Genomic DNA, 16,169 nt, shown 5'->3' with positions numbered 1-16,169 from the left:
ATGAGGTGCCGCTCCCACGGTTTTCAACCTTGGTTCCTTCAATGCTCGGCGCTTGGACACCATTCTTCCAGTGCTGAGGCGTCTGGCTCACGAGGTTAGAACTTCTTTTACAATGGCAGGCGTCTGCTGTAGGGCGTTGGGGCGCCTGGTATGTTGTCCCTGCACAGTTTCGTCATGCTCAAACTCTTCAAATCATTCCAACTATTATCTTATTGTCATTTTAAATCTTGATCATATAAAACTTAATCATATCCTGCAAACACAAGCCTAAACAAAATCACGCATAATTCAATTAGAATATTATCACAAATTAAGTGCACAACTTGCACTTATCAATCATATTTGTATTTTTTATATCACTCCAATCTAAAAAAATAATTGAATTCTGTATCGTTTAGATATAGCAGAAGTGATATCATGAAGATCTTAATTGTTCAAATCTTTACACCATTAGTAGGATTGATTTCTTACTCCACTTGAGCATCTAATTTTAGTAATCCTAAGGTTGAGACAAGATGCTTATGATCAAAGCAAGTGGTCCAAGTTCAAGATGTTTTCCAGAATAGTGGAACGGGTGATTTACTTGTCTGAATCTACAAATATATGATCATCACATCCTTCGACGTTGGCAGCCACATTCAAATTTTGAGTGTACCTATATATCTCAAGAATCATGTTATTACTTCAATATTTTTTGTGGGGTAAATGGATGTTCTGGATTATAATAATATTTGTAAATCTTTAAAAAAATGATTATTAATTTTTTTTATATAAAGGAATCCCTAATCGTTTTTTAAAACATTCGCACATATATAAATGACCATGTCAAAAGTAGAATTTAACCCATTCTTGTCATTTTATTGAAGTGCACTTTTTTTTTCCTTTTTTATACAGTTTTTGACTTGTGTGTCAGTGGCTTTGCTTGAAAAAATGTCAGCTCTCTAATTTGCGCGGTCTTTTGGGGTTTTTGTTGCTTAGAAACCATTGGAAACCAATTAATGTTGACCGAATTCGACCAAAATTGTTTTATGGCCTTTTATTTTCATGCATGGCAAACAAATCCCAAAGGCCGTATTTATATGGATAGTCGAGTATAGAATAGCAGGTTTCATTATTCCAAAAAAAAAATTTAGGTTTCAAATTATTTATTTATTTTTTTAAAAAAAGTTGGAAGTTTAAACTTTCATATTTTTTTGTTTATATTTTTAAAAACATTTGAAATGATTGTTTCAAATATTTTGATTTTAAATCTTTTTAAAATTCCAAATTAACTCAAAATACGACCTGCTATTATACATGTAAGAACACATGTTTCCAACACCAAAAAAAAAATTTATTTAACGTTATCTTTTTTGATTGGTAAGGGACATAATAATAAGGAAGCAGGTAGTAAGGCTGTGAAAAAAAAAAGGATAAATTTTAGAGCATCCGAGTAAAAATTAAAACAGGTGAAGTAACGATAAAACGGGCATGGCATTTGTTCAAGTCTCGATAACAAGCCCCCAAGCAGCACAAATTACATGTATTTAAGCCTAAACTAGGAACGAGCCATGCTCTATCAACTCACATCGTTGTCAAGCTGAACAGAAGTAGACCTCGTCCGATATTGACGACCTGGTTTGGGGAAAGTACAGCCTTGATCAACTGCTGGAAATGTTTCATCTTCATCCATAGCCGAGACTTCATTTTCTAAGGAGTTCACCGATGTTGAAGCAATGGAACGGCCCTTGTTTTTTAGATGACCTCCGAAGTGTGGTTTAGTCTCATTCCCCTCTACCATCAAGTCATAATGTTTCCTTTTTGGAGTGAAGATTACTGATTTTGGAGCATCAACAGATGTATCATGCAATGATGAGCTCTCACTTTTTTTTTGCTTCAAGTAATGGAAAAGATCCATGTAAGCTTTTCGATTGGATTGGTCGTCCATATCCTGGGATGAGTCAAATGAATAGCGTGTGTACTTTGAAGGATTTCTAATGTAGTCTGGAACACCCGGTCGGTCTTGTAAAAGATCAGATGCTTGTTCTGGCACTGCACTGTCATCCTTTGAACATGCCTCTGATGCAAAATCATTGGCCCCTGGAGGCTGCTGTTCGTCATGGTTCTGAGTATTGCTTTTAAGGTCAAACATGAAGCGGACCCTTTTATTTGACCTGGACTCCAACAAATTCTCTCTCTTCTTCAGTATTGATTTCAGATTATCACTATCTAAATCTCCGTTTTTAAGCTCTACAACATCCGAATCCGTGGTCACTGACTTTTCAGAAAGCTGCAAAGAATCAAAGTTCCCAGCAGCCTCTGCATCTTCTTTTAGTCTAATTTTAGCAGCCATGTGATTTGCACGAGGGTCTCTGACAGCAACCTGGAATGAATTGGGAAGCTCGGTATGCGTGCTTAGTTCATCAACTTTATAATCAGCAAATTTAATGTCTCTCATGTACAAGCGGTCACCAGTCGTTTCCATGCCAACTGCCACTTTGTCATATTCATCTTCTTCTTCCTGCATGATCCAAAAAGGGGGGAAAAGACAATAAAAACTCAGTAAAACTCCATATTTAAGTTGGGGATCGAAGAAGAAAGACCAACTTCCGCTAACCAAGAGAAAAACCCACTGAAACCTTAGAAACAATATGTAATATAAGATGATGATATATGCATCGGACATCATGCACCAGAATTCTTCTGTCCAAAGCATCAAGTAAGCTATGCAATATATATGTCCAAATCTCAAGCAATTGTTGCATGTCACAGACGAGGAACATAATCTCTTCCTGAAATATATCCACTTCACAACCCATATTACATAAGCCTGTTCCTTATTTTCAATTTTTAGGATTTAGAGCACATCCACTTGACTAAAGCACTAAGCATGATTAATCAGGCACCAGACATAGCTTCATGGGCACACCCCACAAGAGTAAAAAATAATCAACTGTCATACAAGTACGGGGCAAATAAAAAAAGGAACCTATCAAATTAAAGCATACTATTGACAAGCAAAAGATTAGCTATCACTTATCATGATTATAACTTATATAACAACGGTATTTTGATTGACAGTAATAGAAAGAATGTTACAACAAGGCTATTGGGACTTGAATATCATACAGTCAATTATCGTTGCCTAGTTTTAATTTGTCCCGACTAGGTCACCAAGCTTAATCGCACTTAGTCATTTACAATCAAAACAATTCAAAAATTATTAAATAAACACATTTGCAGTGAGAAGACACACTCTCAGCCAAACCAATCACTTGGTACTTCTAGAACTTCAAAACCAGGAAACCGTACCTTCCTCAGACATTCACTTGGTACTTCTAGAACTAACAGAGGTGATTCGAATATCTAACCTCCAGCCCCTCATAAGGGCACCATCAACAACCTTTCAGGTTCAACCTGGTCCATCATAGTCTAGAATTCAATCAATTTTAACTTTTACATGCACCCATTAAATCATACTTCGAGAACGGCCCCAACGGTAAGCTGCAAAGCTACGAGTTAATAAGATTACATAGCTATAATTCCAAAAATCATGCTCCAGGCTCCTCATATTATTCGGATTCACGTACACATAAACTAGGGCAAATGGTATCCGACTAAATTCACATAATCCGAACCATCTGCAGGTGAAATTTAAGATATTTACCTCATAATCAAGGGTGCAGTCGAGGCCAATGTTGGATTGAACATCCCAATGTTCATCAGCAACAGATTCCACATCGCGAATCGGACGACGTGGTTTGTCACCGTCAATTTTCTCATCCTTCTCGTTTCTAACATCGAATTCGCGAAGATCCGCCTCAAACTGAGATCGAAAAGCGGAAGGTCCTGGTTCATCCACGTCTTCGTCTTCTTCTTCTTCTTCCTCCTCGATGTCTTTGCTTCGATTCCACTCCCGCCTTTCGATTTCTTCGTCCGTAAGGGACCACAAAGAAGGGCTGACAGCCACCGACGGCGCCGCACTTCCCAGGGAGCCGAATGTCTTGTCCACGCGACACCTGAAACTGTCTTCCATGTATTCGAATCGAAATATCCTCTCCGACCTTAGCACTGTCAAACTAGGAAAGAGCTCTGAGGCGGTGCACCACATTTATATTATCATTTTAAATAAATTTATTCTTATTATTTTTAATATATTTATTAATTAAAATATAAAAAAAAACTTTATTATTCTAACCACCATCTTATTATATTAACATAAAAATAAAAATTTATAATTAAATTCAAATTTACGAAAATATTTTTAATTCTAAATAATATATTATATGCATATGCAAATTTAAAGTGAATATGGTAGAATTTGAAGGTTATAGGGATAAGACAAAAACTTGTATGAGACGGTCTCACGGGTCGTATTTTGTGAGACGGATCTTTTATTTGGGTCATCCATGAAAAAGTATTAATTTTTATGTTAAGAGTATTACTTTTTATTGTGAATATCGGTTGGGTTGACATGTCTCACATATAAAGATTCGTGAAACCGTCTCACAAGAAACCTACTCTAGGGATAATTATAGTAGGTTTTATCAACACACTAAATAATTAAAATTGAGAGTTTAACTTTAATAAAAATATTAATTACGGTAAACAATTTAATTTAATTTTAATCTAAAAAAATATGTTTTAAATTTATTTAATAATATTATGAATGTTCTTCTTGTTTTTAGAAATTATTTTTCTTCCATATATTGAAGAATAACATATGAGTATACAAATTTTGATTGTAATTTTTTATTTGTTTTCAATTTTGTATATTGATTAGTTTAAATAATTTTTTGGAATTTATGTTGAATTATTTGCTTTAAATTTTGGTATGGATTTTGTTGGAAATGGGTTTGGAGGCCCATTAAGGATTGAAAATCGATCCGGTGATACTCATCGAAAGGGTGTGATGGGTGGATGACGTGGTGGTCGGTGATACGATCGGACACGTGAGATTAGAAGGGTGTGATGACAGATTGATGATCATGGTTGTTGGTTGGGGATCAATCAACCCACTAGATCATATCTAAAGACTCTTATAACATGAGGCACGACTTAAATGGATTTGATAATTAAGTAGTGTTAGAGCTGACAATAAACCAAGCTAAAACCTGACCCTGCATCAAACCTGTCCCAAAACCCAGTCCAACGAGTCCCTGGGAGGGTCTAGACCTGGTCAATGGGTCTGGGAAAAGGTCTGGGGTGGGTAACAAATCGTTTAATTACATACATATTTATCTTTGTATGTGTTTTTTTAAGTGTTGGTTGGATGGATTTAGTAAAGTTGCATGCCTACATTAGAAATTGCATTCTATATTCTTGTAGCAACATATTATTTAGCTACATTGCTTAGTTATAGATTTCCCATAATTAATTGGCATCGTGAAAAGTTTATGGTTTAGTTTTTTGTTCAAGAATATCAATATTAGGTTGTATTTATGTTGAGATACTCATTATGATTTATGACGTGCATTGTGCATATGTGAGACATTGCTTGAAAATGGGTAGTTAAAGTCGACTTTCAACAGCAGGTATGGGAGAAACACGATCAATTCCATCGGTGATCCAACTTCATAACACGAATTTTGTGAAGGTGTATAGCATGTTATCCATAAATGAAATGTTTTGAAATTGAACAAATATATAGTAGTTATTGGCGTTTCTCATTATTATTTGTTTATTTGTTAATAGATGGAATATGAAGAAAGATATGTAAATCCTCGAAAAAGTAATATTTGTTAATATTTTCGATACTAGTGGTTATAGGAAGGACACGATCAGAGGTTTTGAACAAACTGTAAAAGAGTGAAGATTGAAAATACTCAATTCGCATAGTGTAACTATTGCGAAGCTCGACTTAAAGCTCCAGCAATGATTGGATCTCTTTGGTAGAAATAAATGACAAGTGTAAGCCATTGAGGCTTTCTTTCTTTCAAAATTTAAAATTAATTACTTTTGAATAAAACTTGACATTTGAAAAAACATTATGAAAATTCTTGTAAAAAATCGTCCCCAGAAAATGGATATTCACCAAAGTTTTATGATGGCAAGCAAGAAAACTAGTGGAAGTTTTTAACTACCCATATTTTCAACCAAGAGGATTCAAGGTATAAGCTTGTTGTGATGGTCATTTTGCATTATTATGCACATGGTATAGTTGACCATGAGGGGGTTTCAAGATTGTGCTGCTAGCCTCCAACCTTGTTTTAAGAAGATGTCAAGAAATACACTCAAAAACGATATTTTGAAGATTTATAATGGGGAGAAGACCAAGTGCTACAAATTGTTGGGCAAGTTTATGTGCTGAATTGCGGTCACAACTGACATGTGGACATCAAACAATACTAAAAAAATTTCATGACAGTTAGGGTATGTTTGGTATGAGTGATAAGCAAATGATAGATTGATAAACACATGTTTGTCTCATTTTTTATGGACCCAATTAATCAAGAAGCTCATGATAAAAAAAAACATATTTGAGTGAAAAGACATCTCATTGTTTTGGGAGGATTGTCAATCTAATTTCTAAAATATAACATAAATTACTAATTTAGCCCTGAAAGTATCTACAAGCGAGATCTATAATTTTAAGAAGAGTGTTTTCTCTGGTACTTGGGCTTTAATTTATTTTGCATTTATTTTTTGTATATTTTGAAATTAAAATTCATGTTTTCTCGGGCACTTGGGATTTAAAGTCGGGTTTTGAAATTGGGCTCAATGGTTTTAAAGCCCAACTCCGTCAAATTAAAAAAAAAAATCGACTTTTATTCAAAAACAAAATTTTAAGAAATTTAGAAATATTATAATTATAATAAATCTCATCTGAAATTTCAAATTAAAATAAGCAAAATTATATTTGCTTAATATAATATTAATATTATTTTTAATAATATTACTAAAAGATTTGAAGCCCAAAAAAATTATGTTTTTGAGCATTAACTTAGTTCAAGAATATGAATTTTATAAACTAGTTGATATATAAATTAAATTGAAATTTATGAGTTTTGAAGGTTAGAACCTACATGATTTAAACTCAATTCTTTGATGGTTTATATTTTTTTTATTTACACACACATTACATAAATAATTACACGATGAAACTAAATAAAATTAAAAAATAGATAAAAATAGTTAGAAATCAATATTAAAAATGTCATATTAATTTTTATTAAAAAAATAAATTGTCAGATAAATACATAATCTATAATTTAAAATTTTATAAAATATTTATTTACAGCTGAACACACGGTTTTGAAAACACTGCTACAAATATCATTTTATATACCAAATTGTCATAAATGCTAATTTGAGGTATTTTTGTCTTAACAACATAAAATGTAAAATTTATCATACTCGTTAAAATCTTACCAAACAAAACATGTCTTATCACAACATATTATATATCCTTACTTTGAGTTTTGTCATCAATCCAATTATTTATCCATTCCTACACACCAAACATAGCCTTATTGGATAATTTATTGATGATTCTTGGATACTACAAAGTGTCGACTTGAGTTGAGGTATATTCGATTTATTTCTAAGTAATTATATTTTAAAACAAAGAAAATTTATTAATAATATTTAATTTAAATGCGGATTTTTGTATATTCTGGCACCACACGCTGCTGAGGTACTAGCTAATAATCTTGTTGAATGTTTTTTTTGGATTGGAATATGGATTGTAAAGTGTCATCATAGTTGATAATTGCACAACCAATGATGTCGTGCTTCGTCTTCTCTTATATATTGGATTGGTTCACCTTCTAGTGTAGAAAAAATTGAGAAAGTTGAGCATCAATTGATAATTGATTCTAGCAAGAAATTATCTTTTGATTGCAAAACTCGTCGGAATTCTACTTTTTTTATGTTAAAACTTCAATAACATATCGAGATGTGTTTCCAAGACTTAAATTTCAAGAAAAACAATACAAGAATTTTCCAATTGACGATGATTGGGAAAATGCAATTGAAATTTGTGATGAGTTGAAAATATTTTACGAGGTGACTGAATTGGTTTCTGGTACACTTTATCCCACCTCTATTTTTTTTTCTAAATATTTGTGATATTAAATTACAATTAGATGAGTGGCTGCATAGTCCAAATATTTTAGGACAGTGCGGGTCGAGGATAGAATTTTTCATCTAAGCAGGGCGGGTCGAGGGTTTAGCCAAACCCGCCCAACTAGCATCCCTACTAAGTAGGGTTGTAATCTGAATCATTGATCTAGATATTGATCTTAGAGACACCAATTCGTGAATGGGTATCTGCAACCTTTGTAATATTATAAATACAACCCAGTATTAGAATGGAAGTTTTTTACATGGCTTGAATTTTGAAAATACTAATATTTTTGTCTAGTATACATATGGTCGCATATATTTCGTTCTTCAATATCAAAAAGTTCCAAAACCATATTTTGTTTAGTCCAATTTTGTAATTTGGAGTGCTCTATTACAAAACCACAATCGTTGTATCTTGGGAGACGTTTGTCCTATACCATTAGCATTGTGTGTGAGAAAATCATCTTAAAGACGTAGAGTATAACTCTAGCCTTGACTTTACCTACTGTTTCATTTTGGTCGTAGAGTTTGTTGAAACATTAACTATGACAACCTCCGGTCGATTTTATTTTGCACCTAATACAAAACCAGCAAATTTGTATAAATACTTGTCTCTATCCAGTATAACGTACATGATATTGTCATACGTAAGTCATAACAGTAAACTAATTGTTAATATTCATAATTGTTGAAACATATATAAGATTAAACTTAATTATCATTATCTTATATTAAGCCACAAATCCTCAGTAGTATGACTAAATTACACCAACGTAAAATTACACTTCTTTTTGCATGAAAAATAAATTTGTGCAAAAAAATTAGAAACAAAATTTATCTTAATATTATTATCCTACTAAAATAATATCAATTATATACTAACAATCTAACTAATNTAATCAGGTATTCAGGTCGGTATGAGTAGGATTATTTAATACACTTCTCCATCTCCATACCCGAAAATGTATATACATGATTACTTATTTATTTAGTCAGGTAAAAAGTTCAATTGATATCTTCTTCCATTCGGGTCGAATATCATATTATCCGTCGGATTCGGAGAAAACTAACGTCCTTATTCAAGACTTAATTTTAAAACCCCTCCCCAACATATACGAACAAAATACTTTTTAACTTCAATATATTAACAAATTATCGTATTATTTATCGCTTTCATTTGATTGTTGCAATAAAATTGTTACTTACTATTCATATATAATTGATCGATTTGACATCAACTTTTCCGCTACCAAACTCAAAATTTCCAAAAACAACTTCAAAACGTTAAATTATATTAGTCAAATGCCCCAATTTAACCCCTCTTGGATTCTAACAAAAATTACGTAGCATAAGAAATTATTACAAGACTGTATTTTCACGTCGCACCTAACATTGTTTTAAATCGTTATATTTAAGTAATGTATAAACATGTATCATAGAGTAATATATACGGCAATAAGTAAAAAGTGAATGAAAAAGTGTAACTAAAAGCATAAATAGGTGTGAAGATGTATGAGAGATATGTATAGGCTCCCATTAGTTTATACATAAAAATTCACGTTATATTGTCTCACGAGTCAATTTTGTGAGAAGGATCTTTAATTCAACTTGATCATGAAAAAATATTACTTTTATATAAAAAATATTTCTTTTAATTAAATATATAGATTGGATCGAGCCGTTTTATAAATATAGACACGTGAAGTATGTCACAATAAAATAGTCTAGTTTATATAGCCTAGCAGTACAAACAAAAAGGATTGAAAAGTTCAACTAAAAGTATTGTTAGGTGGGATAACAACACTATATAATAAATATAAAAATTTGACTAATAATTATAATGAAAAATGGTTAATTTAATGAACTTCGAGAACGATTTATTTTAGTTCAACTCGATAAATTATAGATGATATATTATAAAATGTTTAAATATATATAAAATACACAAAAGTGTTTGATCATATAAACATTTTTAGGATAAGCCCCTACAATTAGGTTAAAATGTATAACTTGATATGGAAGTTGATTTAAAATCACTCAGAATTTTATCCATCCAAACAAATCAAATAAGGCAAAAATTTGTGTGAGACGATCTCGCAGGTCGTATTTTGTGAGACGGATATCTTATTTGAGTCATCCATGAAAAAGTATTATTTTTTATGCTAAGAGTATTAATTTTTATTGTAAATATCGGTAGGGTTGACCCGTCTCACAAATAAAAATTCGTGAGATCGTCTCACAAGTTACCTACTCATCAAATAATTTGAAATTAATGGATTTAAAATCCATCGATCCAAGCTTAGTGTCATGGTTTATCACTTTTTAAAATATAAAAGAGTAGGTCGCTTGTGAGATTGTCTCACGAATCTTTATCTGTGAGAAGGGTCAACCCTACTGATATTCAAAATAAAAAAGTAATACTCTTAGCATAAAAGTTAATATTTTTCATGTATGACTTAAATAAGATATTTTTCTTACAAAATACGATCTGTGAGACCATCTCACACAAATTTTTGTCAATATAAAAACTATCCCCACTGTAAGTTAAAACTATTTTGGGTATCGGTCATATGAATAGTTCAAGTGGTTCTTATTATAATAAAATTATAAATTTTTTTTTTTAAAAAAAAATCAGTCCTTTTTCATCATATTGATAATGAGTTGCGAAAAAATATGGACGTGCTAACGTGACACCTAATATCGTTGAACACGTCACGAGGAAATATGATTTAAAAAAAAAAACACACAAAAGTGCAACTGGACTAATACTAATTTTAACGCGTTAAAGTATGAAAATCAAAATATTGCAATTTAGATAATTAAATTGACTTTGTATACAACCAAGATTCTTACATAAAAAATCCACTGCCCCAGTTAAGGTCTACACAATGACGATAAGAGAGTAGATTTTTATTACGCTTGTTATACAATATATATACAAAAATTTTTATGAGACGATTTTACGAATCAATTTTGTGAAATATATTTTTTTATTTGTGTCATTTATTAAAAATTATTATTTTTTATATCAAAATTGTTATTTTTTTATTGAAAATATGAGCATGATTGACCAATTTTAGAAATAAGATATCATCCGTCTCAAAAAACTTTATATATGTTGATATTCTCAAATTATCCTTGCCATTTTTATAAATGCTTTTCCCTGAATATTATATCATTATAATAATAATAATAATAATAGAAAAATTAAATCGTGTGTTCAGGTCCACTTTAACAAATATGTGTGGGTGTGTGTCTATATATATTTATATATATTTTTTTGGCTTGCACATTTTCTTGTTTGAATTTGTGCTTATGTTGCTTTAGATCGATCTCCTATGGGTACTACCCAACCTACGACAAAGGGAAACAAAAACACAAACTGCTCCCGCCGCGGCGGTAGATTGTTTGGTTTTGGGGCTTGTTTTGGTTTGTCTTCCCCGAAAAAGCAGCACAGGAAGAACTTCTACCATGACTCAGTACTACCATCTGCTGCAGCTTCTCATGCTCATGGCGATGGCGTTGAAGTTGCCAAATCTGATATTCCAACATCGGAATCGATTAGAGAAATTCAGATAATCGCAGACACGGCCGCCGCAGCCGAAGCGCCGTCGCCACTCATCCATCTAGTCAACAACAAGGTGTGTATCTTTCTATATATGTGTGTGTGTGTGTGTGTGTGTGTGTGTATGTTCGTTATGTTCTTGTTGATCAATATTTGAGAATGGGTTGTTTATTTTATGTACTTTAGATTGATCAAGAATTAATCACGGAGGAGAAGAACAACAAGAAGCAACAAGACCAAAGTATTCCAACAAAGGTCCAAGAAACATCGAGCAACCCGATGATCAAGCTGAGACAATCGGTCTCCCTACCAGCACTTCCCGCAAGACCACAGCGACGGCTGAATAAAGGGAAAACGGCAGCAGCCGCCACCGGGGAGGGAGGAAACGGGGACGAAATGACGGCGGCCACGGGCAAATACGACTCCATGGTGGGGGCGTCGATGATTGCTTTGACACTAGTGGTGATGCTGATTTGGGGTAAGGTTTGCGCGATCCTTTGCTCGGCTGCATGGGTTTTCTTCGTTCATTGTTTCAAGCAGAGCAATGAATCTTTTGAGAACAAAAATGTTAATGTTTCTTCGGACCATCAGATTCTTGTTTTGGATTCGCATGAATACAAGAAAAGGGTTGTTTTGCAGGGATTTCTCGAGAGAATATGATGTGGTATATGTATACGTAAATTTCATTTTTTTTGAATTTTCTGTGGAATATTAGATACGACTTTTGAGTAATCAAATAAAATTTACTAATTATTAACGTTTTTTTCTCTCTTTTATTTGTGTGCTATAATGATTCTTCGAAATTTCTATGTTTATTGTCGGGACGAGTCAATTTAATTCATAATTATTGTGAAATGTAATATATTTTCATAAATTTGGCCGGGTTGGAGATCCGTATAATAAAATTGACACGTGACACATGTTCACAAAGTTTTTGTGAATATATATGAGAATTGATCTCTTGGACAGCCATTATAGACACATATGTGAGCAGTGATGATAAGTCGTCTATCTATTGGATTTGACATACCGATGAGATGGCGTTAATCTATTGGATGTGATGTCATATCCAATAAATGGACATCGGGGTTAAATGTGGCAGTCGAAAGATCAATCGGTGTGTGTATTAGCCGAACTTTTACAGATGAGGTGGCTTTGCAAGTAAATTTCAAGCCACCAAACCTTGCCACAGTGAAGAAGCCCTGTGGAGTAAAGAAAAGCTTGTACGTTGTCACACTTCTTACTTTCCAAAGGTGCCTATAGGATGGACTAGACACATCAGAGCGACGACCCGGAAGCGGATTTCCCACGAGAGAGACAAGAGACGACCATCTCAAGGCGCATCACAACCTACAGGCAACACCCCGGACGGCAACCCGATTGGGAGTTAGTATTTTTTTACAGTACGTTTCTTAATTAAATATCTTTAGATTGAGAGTTGAAATTTTGTGAGATCAAAATAAATAGGATTCGGCATGTAGACAAGTTGTAGGTTGGCGGGTTCAATGCTGCTTAATAATTACGTAGTTCGCGCGGACAAAGATATCGGCCCCTATAGCTGATTTTTTTTAAAAAAAATTATATATATTCTTGGGAAAAAATTGAAATATATTTAGAGACCAAAATTCGTTATCATAAAGATCTCGCGTTATATTAATGTGTGTGTATATATATAAATAAGATAGTGATTAGTGTGTGTGTTTCCGTAGCTTGTTCAAAATCCTAAATTGGTCGTCATTGATTGGGACAAGGGAAGTTAAATAAATAAATATATTATACTAAATGAAGATGTATGAAATTAATGGGACATAATTTATTGTTGCATATGAATCTCATGGGGATTGGTCAAACCAAGATGACGATCGACATGATAATTAATTATATCAAATTGTTGATGATTGATGATATACACTATGTATGCATCACTCAGATGGATTTGGTTTCGTTAATTTTTTTTAAAAAAAAAATAGGCAAGGGAGTGGTCCACGAACTGATTCAACACGGAAACAAGTATTGTTTTTGGATTAAATTTTGACGCAGCAAATGGTGTTTAGATATTGTATCTTCCCCACTCAAGATAATCCAATGTCCAAAGTGTGCTTATTTTATATTACATATATCGGTTTATCGTTTTCACACTCAATAAGCATCGGAAGTTTAAAATTTTTAAAAAAATTTCAGTTTCGATCATTAAAACTTAAATTGATTGTTTTTCAGTCTCACACCCAATGGATAAAACATTGTTTTTCAGACTCCGACAATTAGGTTCACGGTTGAAAACTTTGTCCCTTGTCTAGATTGCACTAAAAATCTAGACAAAATTATGCGTTGAGATAAATACCAGAAAGCGGCGGGATTCCGACGGTAACACGGTGAGGTAGCGGAGGCGTGCGTGATGCTATGGGTGATGGTCACGGTCGATAATTGTTCTCCCAACAAGATGATGGTGGCTGAATGTATGTATCGTATACGAGAGAGAAGTTATATAGCTTGTAAATTTGACATGCATTGTGATATTTATAATTTTATGGATGATATAGAATCTCATTCGGATTCTTACTAATAGTTTTAACCAACTAAGACATCTATTACTGGGTGTTTGAGTGGGATCTTCCGATTCAACTGGTCAAAATTTCTACTATTAGTTTTTTCTAACTAGGATACTTTCCAGTCAGAGTTTTACTAGGATACTCCAAGCATAATCCATCAAAAACTCCATGATCGTGGTTTTCTCATAATTTTATTTGAATATCAGATATCACCGATGTGATGAAAATACAAAACTCGTTATTGTGATGTAAAATTCAAAATTTTGAAAATCAACTTTCCGCTGATTCAATTTTGGCAACTTCCAATTTAAGAACTTTTTTTCTAAATTATAGGCAATTACATCCTACTCACAAATTTAACTCTTACAACTTTAAAATATGGAATCCACTTATAAACATTTTTTAATCATCTATTTGATCTTTATCAAACTAAATTGCTAAATTCAACTCTTTGAATTTAACTATCTCAACTGAAACACAAAAATAATACTTGTGTGGTCTTCAATGGTTCAGAAACACAGCTAGTCGTGGGTTCATATCTCATATGATTCGAAATATCACGTGTATTTTATACGAGCTTACCCTAATTAAGATCATTTTGTGCGTCAATCCCTTGATCACAAGAACATCATAACTCATTTCTGATTCACCCATCGATTCAAAGTAAGAGCGTCTATTAGTATCATATCATGATTCCCTAGTACAACTGCTATTGTCTGCAAGAACTAATAGGTTATGTTTAGCATACAGTATGGTCTTTTCAATACATATATCACGATCGAATCTGCAACTATTAGTATATCGAGAGTTACAAATGAATTTGATAATAATAGATGTATCTTTGAGTAATTACAGTATCATCGTATGTGCAACTAGGAAACCATTTTATCCTAAAATATATTCTTACTCTCGTCAGAGATTCCTTGCAATATTAAATAATCAAATCACATATGATATCCACATCGGTAGATGAGCGATGAATCCCCGACTGCAATGCATCGTCTACTACGTATGCCGAAACTACACCTAATCTCGTCATCTGATGACCTTCACGGAGTTGGTAAACGAGCTAAAGTACAACAGTAGTATGTAGAGCATCCATGTTGTCCCAGGTCAAATGACTAATAGTGTACGACTAAAATCGCGAAGTAATCCACTCGACAAGTGATAACCACTTGAAAAGTCCGATGGAGGATTGTTTAGTGACTCATCATATGAGCACTCATATGTATATTTGGACATCTTCATGCACATACCAATGAAATGTGACATATTATCACATATGCTAGTCTCGAGCTCGAACGACTTTTATCCTTATTTTAGGCGATTGAATCGACTATGAACGAGTTTATAACATACAATAACTAAAATGTTTTTTTTTATGATCGATGTGATATGTACAATCACATTGTTCCATGGTATATTCAGTGTCTTTTTTTATACAACTTGCATTAGTATACAAATAAATTAAATGCGAGAATGAATTAAAACTTAAAATATCATTAAAATAAAGATTATTTATTATATACGAATTAATAAAGCATAAACGTACTATAACATCACATATATTGGTGATTTGGCATAGTGTCATGAACTGTTTTCAATGGGAGAGAAAAGTTGATTCAAACTAATATTATAGAAAAAATATTCTCTCTTGACATCCACAATATAATAAAAAAATTACTTATCTTATATTTATATCGATTTAAATTTTCTGATTTTGTGAATGCTTTTTTGCTTTAAACATAATCGATCGTTTACAATATGTTATTATTGTAGACGATAAAACGTATAAGAGGTGAGACCTAGACCAAGACTTCTCCCGTAGAAATACAACAAACAACTACAAAAGAATTACAACTATCTAAACTTTTGATTTCATGCTACATCATGCCCCAAGTTCTAAATGGAATGTATTTTTTTGGCTTAAGTGACTAAAAATTTAAAGTCGTGTTTGGATTGAAGAATTTGGATTTTAGGAAGTACTTTAGAAGATTATTTGAAAGGAT

At 32.7% G+C, this 16,169-nt stretch overlaps 2 protein-coding genes across 2 annotated transcripts; one reads left to right on the top strand and one right to left on the bottom strand.

Annotated features, from left to right (window-relative positions):
• Positions 1-1,433: 1,433 nt before the first annotated feature.
• Positions 1,434-4,086, bottom strand: LOC140990338 (uncharacterized). Its single transcript, XM_073459985.1, has 2 exons — positions 3,647-4,086; positions 1,434-2,500 (listed from the first exon to the last, which is right to left on the bottom strand). The coding sequence occupies exons 1-2, from the start codon at positions 4,013-4,015 to the stop codon at positions 1,559-1,561; spliced, it is 1,311 nt and encodes a 436-aa protein (XP_073316086.1). The 5' UTR covers positions 4,016-4,086; the 3' UTR covers positions 1,434-1,558.
• A 7,264-nt stretch (positions 4,087-11,350) lies between these two features.
• Positions 11,351-12,385, top strand: LOC140990529 (uncharacterized). The gene is made up of 2 exons (XM_073460255.1): positions 11,351-11,687; positions 11,798-12,385. The coding sequence occupies exons 1-2, from the start codon at positions 11,385-11,387 to the stop codon at positions 12,269-12,271; spliced, it is 777 nt and encodes a 258-aa protein (XP_073316356.1). The 5' UTR covers positions 11,351-11,384; the 3' UTR covers positions 12,272-12,385.
• The last annotated feature ends 3,784 nt before the right edge of the window (positions 12,386-16,169 follow it).

The sequence above is a fragment of the Primulina huaijiensis genome, chromosome 12, assembly GCF_012295235.1.
Source record: "Primulina huaijiensis isolate GDHJ02 chromosome 12, ASM1229523v2, whole genome shotgun sequence".
In the NCBI taxonomy this organism is placed as follows: domain Eukaryota; kingdom Viridiplantae; phylum Streptophyta; class Magnoliopsida; order Lamiales; family Gesneriaceae; genus Primulina; species Primulina huaijiensis.
Note: the sequence above shows the minus strand (reverse complement) of the source record. Positions and strands in the feature narration are given on the sequence as shown.

What these genes read in the sequence shown, in the direction of transcription:
- LOC140990338 (XM_073459985.1), bottom strand. Translation starts at nt 4,015, where the DNA reads ATGGAAGACAGTTTCAGGTGTCGCGTGGACAAGACATTCGGCTCCCTG. An exon ending in ACTGCACCCTTGATTATGAG is followed by an intron (nt 2,501 to 3,646) that starts GTAAATATCTTA and finishes TGGATCATGCAG; the next exon opens with GAAGAAGAAGATGAATATGA.
- LOC140990529 (XM_073460255.1), top strand. Translation starts at nt 11,385, where the DNA reads ATGGGTACTACCCAACCTACGACAAAGGGAAACAAAAACACAAACTGC. An exon ending in TCCATCTAGTCAACAACAAG is followed by an intron (nt 11,688 to 11,797) that starts GTGTGTATCTTT and finishes TATGTACTTTAG; the next exon opens with ATTGATCAAGAATTAATCAC.